The sequence below is a fragment of the Bufo bufo genome, chromosome 5, assembly GCF_905171765.1.
Source record: "Bufo bufo chromosome 5, aBufBuf1.1, whole genome shotgun sequence".
Lineage (NCBI taxonomy): Eukaryota > Metazoa > Chordata > Amphibia > Anura > Bufonidae > Bufo > Bufo bufo.
The window spans coordinates 2211049-2230063 of NC_053393.1; the positions used below are offsets into that span (position 1 = coordinate 2211049).

The following is a 19015-nucleotide window of genomic DNA, read 5'->3' on the forward strand; positions in this document are numbered from 1 at the left end:
ACACACACAGCGTACACACACACACACACATACAGCGCACACCCACATACAGAGCGTACACATACAGCGCACACCCACATACAGAGCGTACACATACAGCGCACACCCACATACAGTGCGCACACACACACACATACAGCGCACACACACAGTGGGCGCGCACATACAGTGCGCACACACACACACAGTGGGCGCGCACATACAGTGCACACATACAGTGCGCACGCACACACAGTGCGCACGCACACACAGTGCACACACACACAGTGCACACACACACACAGTGCACACATACAGTGCACACACACAGTGCACACACACACAGTGCACACACACACACAGTGCACACATACAGTGCGCACACACACACAGTGCACACATACAGTGCGCACACACACACAGTGCGCGCACACACAGTGCGCACACACACAGTGCGCACACACACAGTGCGCACACACACAGTGCGCACACACACAGTGCGCACACACACAGTGCGCACACACACAGTGCGCACACACACAGTGCGCACACACACAGTGCGCACACACACAGTGCGCACACACACACAGTGCGCGCACACACAGTGCGCGCACACACAGTGCGCGCACACACACAGTGCGCGCACACACAGTGCGCGCACACACAGTGCGCGCACACAGTGCGCGCACACACAGTGCGCGCACACACAGTGCGCGCACACACAGTGCGCGCACACACAGTGCGCGCACACACAGTGCGCGCACACACAGTGCGCGCACACACAGTGCGCGCACACACAGTGCGCACACACACAGTGCGCACACACACAGTGCGCACACACACAGTGCGCACACGCACACAGAGCACGCTTACACACACATACAGAGCGTACACGCACGCACACATACAGCGTACACACACAGAGCATACACACAGCGCACACACACACACAGAGCGTGCAAACACAAACATACAGCACACACAGCCTACACACACACAGTGCACATATACAGCGCACACACATAGAAGGTACACGCACACACACACATAGAAGGTACACACACACACACAGCATACACACACTCATACAGCGCACACACACACACATAGAAGGTACACACACACGCATACATACAGCGCACACATACAACGCACACAGTATAGAGCGCACACACACAGCATACAACGCACACATACAGCGTACACGCACACACACACACAGCGTAGAGAGCATACAGCGCACACACATACAGCGTACACACAAACACAGCATCCAGCGTGCACACACATACAGAGTACACGCACACACAGACAGCGTACACAAACACAACATACAGCGTACACGCACACATACAGCGTACACGCACACACAGCGCACACATACAGCGTACACGCACACACAGCGTACACGCACACATATACAGCGTACACACAAAAAGCATACACGCACCCACAGCATACACGCACACACATACACATACAGCGTGCACCCACACACATACAGCTTACACACACACACACACACACATACAGCTTACACACAAACACAGCATACAGCGCACACACACACACACACAGCATACAGCGCACACACACATATACAGAGCGTACACACACACACACACACACACACAGCATACAGCGCACCCACACACACACAGCGTACACACACACACACACACACACACAGCATACAGCGCACCCACACACACACAGCGTACACACAAACACAGCATACAGCGTACACACACCCACCTCTGCTGGATTACCGCCTCTATGGTGTTCTTCACCTTGTTCCTGATTCTGGGTGGATCCTTCTTGCTTGGGATGATCCAGCATCGGCTCACTGACACCCGCTGCCACAGATCTGGACTGGAGGCCACCTGGTGCCAGAGACGACAGACCCGCCCCAGCCTGGATATGACAAGAAACCATATATAAATCCCCGACAATGGCTCGGACAGGGGGCGCCACACCAGAGATATGTATAGCACTAGTACCACACCAAACACAACGCCAGCTGCTGGGGACGGAGATGGTCTCAGTGAAAGGATCCTCAGGGGTGTGGCCTATTTAGAGGGCTGGAATATGAACTTTCCGATCATGGTGTTCCATGAGACTCATCCACGTCTAAGACCGCAAGAACGGGGCCTCATCACATTCAGCTGGGAAAGGAGAGGTGACGCTACTGAAGTGGAGAGAGCTGTGCATGCATGGCCACCTCTCCATTCCCGCAGGGCCCCATTCTTGAGACTGGAGCGGGTCCTGTGGAAATGCCACTAATATTTCAGATGGGACAATCCCTTTAACGTCAGTGGGCGGGCCTGTACACCTCCCATCATGTAGTGGTGACCTGGGATTGGCTGTAACTCAAAGCTCCAGCATCTGCCAGGGTAACAGGACCATGAGGGGCCCCTCCGCACCCCGTGATTCATGGCACGCTACATGAGCCTAGGGTTGAGCGATATCAAAACTATTTCCACGATAACGATATATATCTCGATAAATACCCACTTAAAAGAAAAAAAAACACTGGGGGCCACAAGCAGACGGTATACTGTATGGGGGCCACAAGGAGACGTTATACTGTATGGGGCCCCCAATATAACAATGTCTTGTGGCCACCATACAGTAATATCTTCTTGTTGGTCGTGTCTTGTATGAGGGAAGGGCTCATGACTCCCGGCCTGCTGGCTGCTATTTCAATGTGCAGCAGTGCGGTGCAGCTTGCAGGCACGAGTAGCCAGAGTCAGGCACGAGTAGCCAGAGTCAGGCACGAGTAGCCAGAGTCAGGCACGAGTAGGCAGAGTCAGGCACGAGTAGCCAGAGTCAGGCACGAGTAGCCAGAGTCAGGCACGAGTAGCCAGAGTCAGGCACGAGTAGCCAGAGTCAGGCACGAGTAGCCAGAGTCAGGCACGAGTAGCCAGAGTCAGGCACGAGTAGCCAGAGTCAGGCACGAGTAGCCAGAGTCAGGCACGAGTAGCCAGAGTCGGGCACGAGTAGCCAGAGTCGGGCACGAGTAGGCAGAGTCGGGCACGAGTAGCCAGAGTCGGGCACGAGTAGCCAGAGTCGGGCACGAGTAGCCAGAGTCGGGCACGAGTAGCCAGAGTCGGGCACGAGTAGCCAGAGTCGGGCACGAGTAGCCAGAGTCGGGCACGAGTAGGCAGAGTCGGGCACGAGTAGCCAGAGTCGGGCACGAGTAGCCAGAGTCGGGCACGAGTAGCCAGAGTCAGGCACGAGTAGCCAGAGTCAGGCACGAGTAGCCAGAGTCAGGCACGAGTAGCCAGAGTCAGGCACGAGTAGCCAGAGTCAGGCACGAGTAGCCAGAGTCAGGCACGAGTAGCCAGAGTCAGGCACGAGTAGCCAGAGTCAGGCACGAGTAGCCAGAGTCAGGCACGAGTAGGCAGAGTGAGGCACGAGTAGCCAGAGTGAGGCACGAGTAGCCAGAGTGAGGCACGAGTAGCCAGAGTGAGGCACGAGTAGCCAGAGTCAGGCAGGAGTAGCCAGAGTCAGGCAGGAGTAGCCAGAGTCAGGCAGGAGTAGGCAGAGTAAGGCAGGACCGCAGTAGCAGACATCCATGGTCACCGTCATGGACAGACATTACACCTTTATCCACTCCGCCCGGCTGTAATATATATTAAGGTCTCTCTCCACTCGCAGGCGAAGTTGTGTTCTCTGTGGGGGTCGGACTTGGTCTCGGAGTAACTTGAGAGACTTTCCCGCCACGCGCTCCTGTCCTGCGCGGCGGCCTCGCTCGTCGTCTAATTCCAATGTTGGTGGGAGGAGACTTAAATATGGGAAGGAGGAGGAGCCGGGGGCAGCCGCTGCAGGCAGGAATTGTACTGATGCAATGCAATCATGCAGGGGTGGGCGGCCGCGGATTTTGAAGAGGTCAGTCACAAAATACTGCAGTTATTAGGAAACAGCGACATCGCCATATTGATGTTTCCTAGTATATCACAGAGCATGCCCACTACACTCTACTATAGAAGATTACAAGTGATGTACACAGCTCCTCTCCTCCCCCTCCCTGCACATATCACAGGGCATGCCCACTACACTCTACTATAGAAGATTACAAGTGATGTACACAGCTCCTCTCCTCCCCCTCCCTGCACATATCACAGGGCATGCCCACTACACTACTATAGAAGATTACAAGTGATGTACACAGCTCTTCTCCTCCCCCTCCCTGCACATATCACAGGGCATGCCCACTACACTCTACTATAGAAGATTACAAGTGATGTACACAGCTCTTCTCCTCCCCCTCCCTGCACATGGCACAGGGCATGCCCACTACACTCTGCTATAGAAGATTACAAGTGATGTACACAGCTCTTCTCCTCCCCCTCCCTGCACATGGCACAGGGCATGCCCACTACACTCTACTATAGAAGATTACAAGTGATGTACACAGCTCTTCACCTCCCCCTCCCTGCACATATCACAGGGCATGCCCACTACACTCTACTATAGAAGATTACAAGTGATGTACACAGCTCTTCTCCTCCCCCTCCCTGCACATGGCACAGGGCATGCCCACTACACTCTGCTATAGAAGATTACAAGTGATGTACACAGCTCTTCTCCTCCCCTCCCTGCACATATCACAGAGCATGCCCACTACACTCTACTATAGAAGATTACAAGTAATGTACACAGCTCCTCTCCTCCCCCTCCCTGCACATATCACAGGGCATGCCCACTACACTCTGCTATAGAAGATTACAAGTGATGTACACAGCTCCTCTCCTCCTCCTCCCCCTACATATCACAGGGCATGCCCACTACACTACTATAGAAGATTACAAGTGATGTACACAGCTCCTCTCCTCCCCCTCCCTGCACATGGCACAGGGCATGCCCACTACACTCTACTATAGAAGATTACAAGTGATGTACACAGCTCCTCTCCTCCCCCTCCCTGCACATATCACAGGGCATGCCCACTACACTCTACTATAGAAGATTACAAGTGATGTACACAGCTCCTCTCCTCCCCCTCCCTGCACATATCACAGGGCATGCCCACTACACTCTACTATAGAAGATTACAAGTGATGTACACAGCTCCTCTCCTCCCCCTCCCTGCACATATCACAGAGCATGCCCACTACACTACTATAGAAGATTACAAGTGATGTACACAGCTCCTCTCCTCCCCCTCCCTGCACATATCACAGAGCATGCCCACTACACTCTACTATAGAAGATTACAAGTGATGTACACAGCTCCTCTCCTCCCCCTCCCTGCACATATCACAGGGCATGCCCACTACACTCTACTATAGAAGATTACAAGTGATGTACACAGCTCCTCTCCTCCCCCTCCCTGCACATGGCACAGGGCATGCCCACTACACTCTGCTATAGAAGATTACAAGTGATGTACACAGCTCCTCTCCTCCCCCTCCCTGCACATATCACAGGGCATGCCCACTACACTACTATAGAAGATTACAAGTAATGTACACAGCTCCTCTCCTCCCTGCACATATCACAGGGCATGCCCACTACACTCTGCTATAGAAGATTACAAGTAATGTACACAGCTCCTCTCCTCCCCCTCCCTGCACATATCACAGGGCATGCCCACTACACTACTATAGAAGATTACAAGTGATGTACACAGCTCCTCTCCTCCCCCTCCCTGCACATATCACAGGGCATGCCCACTACACTCTACTATAGAAGATTACAAGTGATGTACACAGCTCCTCTCCTCCCCCTCCCTGCACATATCACAGGGCATGCCCACTACACTCTACTATAGAAGATTACAAGTGATGTACACAGCTCTTCACCTCCCCCTCCCTGCACATATCACAGGGCATGCCCACTACACTCTGCTATAGAAGATTACAAGTGATGTACACAGCTCCTCTCCTCCCTGCACATATCACAGGGCATGCCCACTACACTCTGCTATAGAAGATTACAAGTAATGTACACAGCTCCTCTCCTCCCCCTCCCTGCACATATCACAGGGCATGCCCACTACACTACTATAGAAGATTACAAGTGATGTACACAGCTCCTCTCCTCCCCCTCCCTGCACATATCACAGGGCATGCCCACTACACTACTATAGAAGATTACAAGTGATGTACACAGCTCCTCTCCTCCCCCTCCCCGCACATATCACAGGGCATGCCCACTACACTCTGCTATAGAAGATTACAAGTGATGTACACAGCTCTTCTCCTCCCCCTCCCTGCACATATCACAGGGCATGCCCACTACACTACTATAGAAGATTACAAGTAATGTACACAGCTCTTCTCCTCCCCCTCCCCCTACATATCACAGAGCATGCCCACTACACTACTATAGAAGATTACAAGTGATGTACACAGCTCTTCTCCTCCCCCTCCCTGCACACATCACAGAGCATGCCCACTACACTCTACTATAGAAGATTACAAGTAATGTACACAGCTCTTCTCCTCCCCCTCCCCCTACATATCACAGGGCATGCCCACTACACTACTATAGAAGATTACAAGTGATGTACACAGCTCTTCTCCTCCCCCTCCCTGCACATATCACAGGGCATGCCCACTACACTCTACTATAGAAGATTACAAGTGATGTACACAGCTCCTCTCCTCCCCCTCCCTGCACATATCACAGGGCATGCCCACTACACTACTATAGAAGATTACAAGTAATGTACACAGCTCTTCTCCTCCCCCTCCCTGCACATATCACAGAGCATGCCCACTACACTCTACTATAGAAGATTACAAGTGATGTACACAGCTCCTCTCCTCCCCCTCCCTGCACATATCACAGGGCATGCCCACTACACTACTATAGAAGATTACAAGTGATGTACACAGCTCCTCTCCTCCCCCTCCCTGCACATATCACAGGGCATGCCCACTACACTACTATAGAAGATTACAAGTGATGTACACAGCTCCTCTCCTCCCCCTCCCTGCACATATCACAGGGCATGCCCACTACACTACTATAGAAGATTACAAGTAATGTACACAGCTCCTCTCCTCCCCCTCCCTGCACATATCACAGGGCATGCCCACTACACTCTACTATAGAAGATTACAAGTGATGTACACAGCTCCTCTCCTCCCCCTCCCTGCACATATCACAGAGCATGCCCACTACACTACTATAGAAGATTACAAGTGATGTACACAGCTCCTCTCCTCCCCCTCCCTGCACATATCACAGGGCATGCCCACTACACTCTACTATAGAAGATTACAAGTAATGTACACAGCTCCCCTCCTCCCCCTCCCTGCACATATCACAGGGCATGCCCACTACACTATACTATAGAAGATTACAAGTGATGTACACAGCTCTTCTCCTCCCCCTCCCCGCACATATCACAGGGCATGCCCACTACACTCTACTATAGAAGATTACAAGTGATGTACACAGCTCCTCTCCTCCCCCTCCCTGCACATATCACAGGGCATGCCCACTACACTACTATAGAAGATTACAAGTGATGTACACAGCTCCTCTCCTCCCCCTCCCTGCACATATCACAGGGCATGCCCACTACACTATACTATAGAAGATTACAAGTGATGTACACAGCTCCTCTCCTCCCCCTCCCTGCACATATCACAGGGCATGCCCACTACACTCTACTATAGAAGATTACAAGTGATGTACACAGCTCCTCTCCTCCCCCTCCCTGCACATATCACAGGGCATGCCCACTACACTACTATAGAAGATTACAAGTGATGTACACAGCTCCTCTCCTCCCCCTCCCTGCACATATCACAGGGCATGCCCACTACACTACTATAGAAGATTACAAGTGATGTACACAGCTCCTCTCCTCCCCCTCCCTGCACATATCACAGGGCATGCCCACTACACTCTGCTATAGAAGATTACAAGTGATGTACACAGCTCCTCTCCTCCCCCTCCCTGCACATATCACAGAGCATGCCCACTACACTCTACTATAGAAGATTACAAGTGATGTACACAGCTCCTCTCCTCCCCCTCCCTGCACATATCACAGGGCATGCCCACTACACTCTACTATAGAAGATTACAAGTGATGTACACAGCTCCTCTCCTCCCCCTCCCTGCACATATCACAGGGCATGCCCACTACACTACTATAGAAGATTACAAGTAATGTACACAGCTCCTCTCCTCCCCCTCCCTGCACATATCACAGGGCATGCCCACTACACTACTATAGAAGATTACAAGTAATGTACACAGCTCCTCTCCTCCCTGCACATATCACAGGGCATGCCCACTACACTACTATAGAAGATTACAAGTGATGTACACAGCTCCTCTCCTCCCCCTCCCTGCACATATCACAGAGCATGCCCACTACACTACTATAGAAGATTACTAGTAATGTACACAGCTCCTCTCCTCCCCCTCCCTGCACATATCACAGAGCATGCCCACTACACTACTATAGAAGATTACAAGTGATGTACACAGCTCCTCTCCTCCCCCTCCCTGCACATATCACAGGGCATGCCCACTACACTCTACTATAGAAGATTACTAGTAATGTACACAGCTCCTCTCCTCCCTGCACATATCACAGAGCATGCCCACTACTCTCTGCTATAGAAGATTACAAGTGATGTACACAGCTCCTCTCCTCCCCCTCCCTGCACATATCACAGAGCATGCCCACTACACTCTACTATAGAAGATTACAAGTGATGTACACAGCTCCTCTCCTCCCCCTCCCTGCACATATCACAGGGCATGCCCACTACACTCTACTATAGAAGATACAAGTGATGTACACAGCTCTTCTCCTCCCCCTCCCTGCACATATCACAGAGCATGCCCACTACACTCTACTATAGAAGATTACAAGTAATGTACACAGCTCCTCTCCTCCCCCTCCCTGCACATATCACAGGGCATGCCCACTACACTACTATAGAAGATTACAAGTGATGTACACAGCTCCTCTCCTCCCCCTCCCTGCACATATCACAGGGCATGCCCACTACACTCTACTATAGAAGATACAAGTGATGTACACAGCTCCTCTCCTCCCCCTCCCTGCACATATCACAGAGCATGCCCACTACACTCTGCTATAGAAGATTACAAGTGATGTACACAGCTCCTCTCCTCCCCCTCCCTGCACATATCACAGAGCATGCCCACTACACTACTATAGAAGATTACAAGTGATGTACACAGCTCCTCTCCTCCCCCTCCCTGCACATATCACAGGGCATGCCCACTACTCTCTACTATAGAAGATTACAAGTGATGTACACAGCTCTTCTCCTCCCCCTCCCTGCACATATCACAGGGCATGCCCACTACACTACTATAGAAGATTACAAGTAATGTACACAGCTCCTCTCCTCCCCCTCCCTGCACATATCACAGGGCATGCCCACTACACTACTATAGAAGATTACAAGTAATGTACACAGCTCCTCTCCTCCCCCTCCCTGCACATATCACAGGGCATGCCCACTACACTGTTATAGAAGATTACAAGTGATGTACACAGCTCCTCTCCTCCCCCTCCCTGCACATATCACAGAGCATGCCCACTACACTCTACTATAGAAGATTACAAGTGATGTACACAGCACCTCTCCTCCCCCTCCCTGCACAGGGCACAGAGCATGCCCACTACACTCTACTATAGAAGATTACAGGTGATGTACACAGCACCTCTCCTCCCCCTCCCTGCACAGGGCACAGAGCATGCCCACTACACTCTACTATAGAAGATTACAAGTGATGTACACAGCTCCTCTCCTCCCCCTCCCTGCACATGGCACAGGGCATGCCCACTACACTCTGCTATAGAAGATTACAAGTGATGTACACAGCTCCTCTCCTCCCCCTCCCTGCACATATCACAGGGCATGCCCACTACACTACTATAGAAGATTACAAGTGATGTACACAGCTCCTCTCCTCCCCCTCCCTGCACACATCACAGGGCATGCCCACTACACTCTACTATAGAAGATTACAGGTGATGTACACAGCTCCTCTCCTCCCCCTCCCTGCACATATCACAGGGCATGCCCACTACACTCTGCTATAGAAGATTACAAGTGATGTACACAGCTCCTCTCCTCCCCCTCCCTGCACATATCACAGGGCATGCCCACTACACTACTATAGAAGATTACAAGTGATGTACACAGCTCCTCTCCTCCCCCTCCCTGCACATATCACAGAGCATGCCCACTACACTACTATAGAAGATTACAAGTGATGTACACAGCTCTTCACCTCCCCCTCCCTGCACATATCACAGAGCATGCCCACTACACTCTACTATAGAAGATTACAAGTGATGTACACAGCTCTTCTCCTCCCCCTCCCTGCACATATCACAGAGCATGCCCACTACACTACTATAGAAGATTACAAGTGATGTACACAGCTCCTCTCCTCCCCCTCCCTGCACATATCACAGAGCATGCCCACTACACTACTATAGAAGATTACAAGTGATGTACACAGCTCTTCACCTCCCCCTCCCTGCACATATCACAGAGCATGCCCACTACACTCTGCTATAGAAGATTACAAGTGATGTACACAGCTCCTCTCCTCCCCCTCCCTGCACATATCACAGGGCATGCCCACTACACTCCTCTACTATAGAAGATTACAAGTGATGTACACAGCTCCTCTCCTCCCCCTCCCTGCACATATCACAGAGCATGCCCACTACACTACTATAGAAGATTACAAGTGATGTACACAGCTCTTCACCTCCCCCTCCCTGCACATATCACAGAGCATGCCCACTACACTCTGCTATAGAAGATTACAAGTGATGTACACAGCTCCTCTCCTCCCCCTCCCTGCACATATCACAGGGCATGCCCACTACACTCCTCTACTATAGAAGATTACAAGTGATGTACACAGCTCCTCTCCTCCCCCTCCCTGCACATATCACAGGGCATGCCCACTACACTCTACTATAGAAGATTACAAGTGATGTACACAGCTCTTCACCTCCCCCTCCCTGCACATATCACAGGGCATGCCCACTACACTATACTATAGAAGATTACAAGTAATGTACACAGCTCTTCACCTCCCCCTCCCTGCACATATCACAGAGCATGCCCACTACACTCTACTATAGAAGATTACAAGTGATGTACACAGCTCTTCTCCTCCCCCTCCCTGCACATGGCACAGGGCATGCCCACTACACTCTGCTATAGAAGATTACAAGTGATGTACACAGCTCTTCACCTCCCCCTCCCTGCACATGGCACAGAGCATGCCCACTACACTACTATAGAAGATTACAAGTGATGTACACAGCTCCTCTCCTCCCCCTCCCTGCACATATCACAGAGCATGCCCACTACACTCTACTATAGAAGATTACAAGTGATGTACACAGCTCTTCTCCTCCCCCTCCCTGCACATGGCACAGGGCATGCCCACTACACTCTACTATAGAAGATTACAAGTGATGTACACAGCTCCTCTCCTCCCCCTCCCTGCACATATCACAGGGCATGCCCACTACACTCTACTATAGAAGATTACAAGTGATGTACACAGCTCCTCTCCTCCCCCTCCCTGCACATATCACAGGGCATGCCCACTACACTCTGCTATAGAAGATTACAAGTGATGTACACAGCTCCTCTCCTCCCCCTCCCTGCACATGGCACAGGGCATGCCCACTACACTACTATAGAAGATTACAAGTGATGTACACAGCTCCTCTCCTCCCCCTCCCTGCACATATCACAGGGCATGCCCACTACACTACTATAGAAGATTACAAGTAATGTACACAGCTCTTCTCCTCCCCCTCCCTGCACATATCACAGAGCATGCCCACTACACTCTACTATAGAAGATTACAAGTAATGTACACAGCTCTTCTCCTCCCCCTCCCTGCACATATCACAGGGCATGCCCACTACACTACTATAGAAGATTACAAGTGATGTACACAGCTCTTCTCCTCCCCCTCCCTGCACATATCACAGGGCATGCCCACTACACTACTATAGAAGATTACAAGTAATGTACACAGCTCTTCACCTCCCCCTCCCTGCACATGGCACAGGGCATGCCCACTACACTCTACTATAGAAGATTACAAGTGATGTACACAGCTCCTCTCCTCCCCCTCCCTGCACATATCACAGGGCATGCCCACTACACTCTACTATAGAAGATTACAAGTGATGTACACAGCTCTTCACCTCCCCCTCCCTGCACATATCACAGGGCATGCCCACTACACTCTACTATAGAAGATTACTAGTAATGTACACAGCTCCTCTCCTCCCCCTCCCTGCACATATCACAGGGCATGCCCACTACACTACTATAGAAGATTACAAGTGATGTACACAGCTCCTCTCCTCCCCCTCCCTGCACATATCACAGGGCATGCCCACTACACTCTGCTATAGAAGATTACAAGTGATGTACACAGCTCTTCTCCTCCCCCTCCCTGCACATATCACAGGGCATGCCCACTACACTCTGCTATAGAAGATTACAAGTAATGTATACAGCTCTTCTCCTCCCCCTCCCTGCACATGGCACAGGGCATGCCCACTACACTCTGCTATAGAAGATTACAAGTGATGTACACAGCTCCTCTCCTCCCCCTCCCTGCACATATCACAGGGCATGCCCACTACACTCTACTATAGAAGATTACAAGTGATGTACACAGCTCCTCTCCTCCCTGCACATATCACAGGGCATGCCCACTACACTCTGCTATAGAAGATTACAAGTGATGTACACAGCTCTTCTCCTCCCCCTCCCTGCACATATCACAGGGCATGCCCACTACACTCTACTATAGAAGATTACAAGTGATGTACACAGCTCTTCACCTCGCCCTCCCTGCACATATCACAGGGCATGCCCACTACACTACTATAGAAGATTACAAGTGATGTACACAGCTCTTCACCTCCCCCTCCCTGCACATATCACAGAGCATGCCCACTACACTCTGCTATAGAAGATTACAAGTAATGTACACAGCTCCTCTCCTCCCCCTCCCTGCACATATCACAGGGCATGCCCACTACACTACTATAGAAGATTACAAGTGATGTACACAGCTCCTCTCCTCCCCCTCCCTGCACATGGCACAGGGCATGCCCACTACACTCTGCTATAGAAGATTACAAGTGATGTACACAGCTCCTCTCCTCCCCCTCCCTGTACATGGCACAGGGCATGCCCACTACACTCTACTATAGAAGATTACAAGTGATGTACACAGCTCTTCACCTCCCCCTCCCTGCACATATCACAGAGCATGCCCACTACACTCTACTATAGAAGATTACAAGTGATGTACACAGCTCTTCACCTCGCCCTCCCTGCACATATCACAGGGCATGCCCACTACACTACTATAGAAGATTACAAGTGATGTACACAGCTCTTCACCTCCCCCTCCCTGCACATATCACAGAGCATGCCCACTACACTCTGCTATAGAAGATTACAAGTAATGTACACAGCTCCTCTCCTCCCCCTCCCTGCACATATCACAGGGCATGCCCACTACACTACTATAGAAGATTACAAGTGATGTACACAGCTCCTCTCCTCCCCCTCCCTGCACATGGCACAGGGCATGCCCACTACACTCTACTATAGAAGATTACAAGTGATGTACACAGCACCTCTCCTCCCCCTCCCTGCACATATCACAGGGCATGCCCACTACACTACTATAGAAGATTACAAGTGATGTACACAGCTCCTCTCCTCCCCCTCCCTGCACATGGCACAGAGCATGCCCACTACACTCTACTATAGAAGATTACAAGTAATGTACACAGCTCCTCTCCTCCCCCTCCCTGCACATATCACAGGGCATGCCCACTACACTACTATAGAAGATTACAAGTGATGTACACAGCTCTTCTCCTCCCCCTCCCTGCACATATCACAGGGCATGCCCACTACACTCTACTATAGAAGATTACAAGTGATGTACACAGCTCCTCTCCTCCCCCTCCCTGCACACATCACAGGGCATGCCCACTACACTACTATAGAAGATTACAAGTGATGTACACAGCTCCTCTCCTCCCCCTCCCTGCACATGGCACAGGGCATGCCCACTACACTCTGCTATAGAAGATTACAAGTAATGTACACAACTCCTCTCCTCCCCCTCCCTGCACATATCACAGGGCATGCCCACTACACTACTATAGAAGATTACAAGTGATGTACACAGCTCCTCTCCTCCCCCTCCCTGCACATATCACAGGGCATGCCCACTACACTCTACTATAGAAGATTACAAGTGATGTACACAGCTCCTCTCCTCCCCCTCCTGCACATATCACAGAGCATGCCCACTACACTACTATAGAAGATTACAAGTGATGTACACAGCTCTTCACCTCCCCCTCCCTGCACATATCACAGAGCATGCCCACTACACTCTGCTATAGAAGATTACAAGTGATGTACACAGCTCCTCTCCTCCCCCTCCCTGCACATATCACAGGGCATGCCCACTACACTCTGCTATAGAAGATTACAAGTGATGTACACAGCTCTTCACCTCCCCCTCCCTGCACATATCACAGGGCATGCCCACTACACTCTACTATAGAAGATTACAAGTGATGTACACAGCTCTTCACCTCCCCCTCCCTGCACATATCACAGGGCATGCCCACTACACTCTACTATAGAAGATTACAAGTGATGTACACAGCTCCTCTCCTCCCCCTCCCTGCACATATCACAGGGCATGCCCACTACACTACTATAGAAGATTACAAGTGATGTACACAGCTCCTCTCCTCCCCCTCCCTGCACATATCACAGAGCATGCCCACTACACTCTACTATAGAAGATTACAAGTGATGTACACAGCTCCTCTCCTCCCCCTCCCTGCACATATCACAGGGCATGCCCACTACACTCTACTATAGAAGATTACAAGTGATGTACACAGCTCCTCTCCTCCCCCTCCCTGCACATATCACAGAGCATGCCCACTACACTCTACTATAGAAGATTACAAGTGATGTACACAGCTCCTCTCCTCCCCCTCCCTGCACATATCACAGGGCATGCCCACTACACTCTACTATAGAAGATTACAAGTGATGTACACAGCTCCTCTCCTCCCCCTCCCTGCACATATCACAGGGCATGCCCACTACACTACTATAGAAGATTACAAGTGATGTACACAGCTCCTCTCCTCCCCCTCCCTGCACATATCACAGAGCATGCCCACTACACTCTACTATAGAAGATTACAAGTGATGTACACAGCTCCTCTCCTCCCCCTCCCTGCACATATCACAGGGCATGCCCACTACACTACTATAGAAGATTACAAGTGATGTACACAGCTCCTCTCCTCCCCCTCCCTGCACATATCACAGGGCATGCCCACTACACTCTACTATAGAAGATTACAAGTGATGTACACAGCTCCTCTCCTCCCCCTCCCTGCACATATCACAGGGCATGCCCACTACACTACTATAGAAGATTACAAGTGATGTACACAGCTCCCCTCCTCCCCCTCCCCGCACATATCACAGGGCATGCCCATTACACTACTATAGAAGATTACAAGTGATGTACACAGCTCTTCACCTCCCCCTCCCTGCACATATCACAGGGCATGCCCACTACACTACTATAGAAGATTACAAGTGATGTACACAGCTCCTCTCCTCCCCCTCCCTGCACATATCACAGGGCATGCCCACTACACTACTATAGAAGATTACAAGTGATGTACACAGCTCCTCTCCTCCCCCTCCCTGCACATATCACAGAGCATGCCCACTACACTACTATAGAAGATTACAAGTGATGTACACAGCTCCTCTCCTCCCCCTCCCTGCACATATCACAGGGCATGCCCACTACACTCTACTATAGAAGATTACAAGTGATGTACACAGCTCCTCTCCTCCCCCTCCCTGCACATGGCACAGGGCATGCCCACTACACTACTATAGAAGATTACAAGTGATGTACACAGCTCCTCTCCTCCCCCTCCCTGCACATGGCACAGGGCATGCCCACTACACTCCTCTGCTATAGAAGATTACAAGTGATGTACACAGCTCTTCTCCTCCCCCTCCCTGCACATATCACACAGCAATACAGTTTGGTACCAGTGGCTCACCAATAGAAATGGTGCTCTGTCCGAGGGCAACACCCAGGTGGTGTGAAATCTGGGATAGCACCCCCAAAAAATATATATTTTTTACCAAATTTACATAGTTTATCAAAACATTTATATTCTATCAAATCGACATAATCCATCACTAAAAAAATATATTTTTACCAATAAAAATACATCCATAAAACGCAAAAAAAATATAAAAAACTCCTTTTAAAAAAGCTGGATCGGGGTAGGTCCAACCCATGAGGAATGACCATCACTATTTTTTCCACATTTTTAACACCTCATACATACTTTTTTTGATATTTATTCATTTCTCATATGTACTATTAAAACAACATTGTAAAGGTACGTGTACGACATTAGAAGTCCCATTAACTATTCCTGATGTAAAGGTTTTATTAACGCATCACAGACGCACAAAAAACGCAACTGTGTTTTTATTGTGGATCCCTTGTTTTTTTTACCCTTTATCTTTTTCTTTTTTATTCATTTCAATATCTTGTAATTCTGAACGTCAATCCTATTTATAATGCTGATGGAAACACATATATTTTAATATGTGACATATGGACTTGGCTGAACCTTGACCAAAGGACGGAGTGTTAATAATCATAACAAGGATACAAAGAATCCACTCCATTCCATATGTTACTTTATACTGAAGCTTTTCTCCCTCCCATAATTGACTCTTGCCTTTATAAGGAGTTTATCAACAGTATACTGCCCACCACTGATTTTTCCGGGCTGTGCGAGTCCTGGAGTCACCTACCTCCTGGAGGGATCCTGGGAGCCCTGAGACGTAGGACCCCACCATCAGTGCCTGTCACTCACCTGCACAGGGCGGGTACGGCCCCCTCACTATCTGCCACCAGCCGAAAGACCCTGTGGATGATCTCGTGCGGCACCACGCTGCCCCACCCGCTGTCTGTGGTGACTGGGGGGCTGGCGTCCTCCGCTCTGCGGACCCTCTTCACCACCGTGACGGTTTCCTCCATTTCACTGGGGATGAGGAGCAGCATGTCCCTATCTGTGTGATGGACGTAATAGTCCGGAGCGGGCGGGCGGCGCTTCTTGCCTCTTTGCTTTACTCTCTTTCCTGGATGAGGTCCCCGAGTTCTGCGTGATGCCATCTGTGGAGGAGAGGAGACGAGAGGTGAGGACACCTGCCCCCTACAGGTCACAGGCTGCAGGGCAGCTCCATCACTGCAGGGCATCAGGTGCCCCCTGTGGAGAGGAGACGAGAGGTGAGGACACCTGCCCCCTACAGGTCACAGGCTGCAGGGGAGCTCCATCACTGCAGGGCATCAGGTGCCCCCTGTGGAGAGGAGACGAGAGGTGAGGACACCTGCCCCCTACAGGACACAGGCTGCAGGGCAGCGCCATCACTGCAGGGTATCAGGTGCCCCCTGTGGAGAGGAGACGAGAGGAGAGGACACCTGCCCCCTACAGGACACAGGCCGCAGGGCAGCTCCATCACTGCAGGGTATCAGGTGCCCCCTGTGGAGAGGAGACGAGAGGACACCTGCCCCCTACAGGACACAGGCTGCAGGGCAGCTCCATCACTGCAGGGTATCAGGTGCCTCCTGTGGAGAGGAGACGAGAGGACACCTGCCCCCTACAGGTCACAGGCTGCAGGGCAGCTCCATCACTGCAGGGTATCAGGTGCCCCCTGTGGAGAGGAGACGAGAGGAGAGGACACCTGCCCCCTACAGGACACAGGCTGCAGGGCAGCTCCATCACTGCAGGGTATCAGGTGCCCCCTGTGGAGAGGAGACGAGAGGACACCTGCCCCCTACAGGACACAGGCTGCAGGGCAGCGCCATCACTGCAGGGTATCAGGTGCCTCCTGTGGAGAGGAGACGAGAGGTGAGGACACCTGCCCCCTACAGGTCACAGGCTGCAGGGCAGCGCCATCACTGCAGGGTATCAGGTGCCCCCTGTGGAGAGGAGACGAGAGGAGAGGACACCTGCCCCCTACAGGACACAGGCTGCAGGGCAGCTCCATCACTGCAGGGTATCAGGTGCCCCCTGTGGAGAGGAGACGAGAGGAGAGGACACCTGCCCCCTACAGGACACAGGCTGCAGGGCAGCTCCATCACTGCAGGGTATCAGGTGCCCCCTGTGGAGGGTATCAGGTGCCCCCTGTGGAGAGGAGAGGACAGCTGCCCCCTACAGGTCACAGGCTGCAGGGCAGCGCCATCACTGCAGGGCATCAGGTGCCTCCTGTGGAGAGGAGACGAGAGGTGAGGACACCTGCCCCCTACAGGACACAGGCTGCAGGGCAGCGCCATCACTGCAGGGCATCAGGTGCCCCCTGTGGAGAGGAGACGAGAGGACACCTGCCCCCTACAGGACACAGGCTGCAGGGCAGCGCCATCACTGCAGGGCATCAGGTGCCCCCTGTGGAGAGGAGACGAGAGGAGAGGACACCTGCCCCCTACAGGACACAGGCTGCAGGGCAGCTCCATCACTGCAGGGCATCAGGTGCCCCCTGTGGAGAGGAGACAAGAGGTGAGGACACCTGCCCCCTACAGGACACAGGCTGCAGGGCAGCTCCATCACTGCAGGGCATCAGGTGCCTCCTGTGGAGAGGAGACGAGAGGTGAGGACACCTGCCCCCTACAGGACACAGGCTGCAGGGCAGCTCCATCACTGCAGGGCATCAGGTGCCCCCTGTGGAGAGGAGACGAGAGGTGAGGACACCTGCCCCCTACAGGACACAGGCTGCAGGGCAGCTCCATCACTGCAGGGCATCAGGTGCCTCCTGTGGAGAGGAGACGAGAGGTGAGGACACCTGCCCCCTACAGGTCACAGGCTGCAGGGCAGCGCCATCACTGCAGGGCATCAGGTGCCCCCTGTGGAGAGGAGACGAGAGGAGAGGA

At 51.8% G+C, this 19015-nt stretch overlaps 1 protein-coding gene across 1 annotated transcript in view; it reads right to left on the minus strand.

Moving 5' to 3' along the window:
* Positions 1-19015, minus strand: part of FBXL6 (F-box and leucine rich repeat protein 6) — a 40939-nt gene that overhangs the window by 10136 nt on the left and 11788 nt on the right. Inside the window, exons 2-3 of the mRNA XM_040433724.1 lie at positions 16965-17263; positions 1735-1893 (exon numbers count right to left, since the gene is read on the minus strand). Of these exons, the coding sequence (XP_040289658.1) occupies positions 1735-1893; positions 16965-17263 (458 nt within the window). The remainder of the gene's footprint in view (positions 1-1734; positions 1894-16964; positions 17264-19015) is intronic.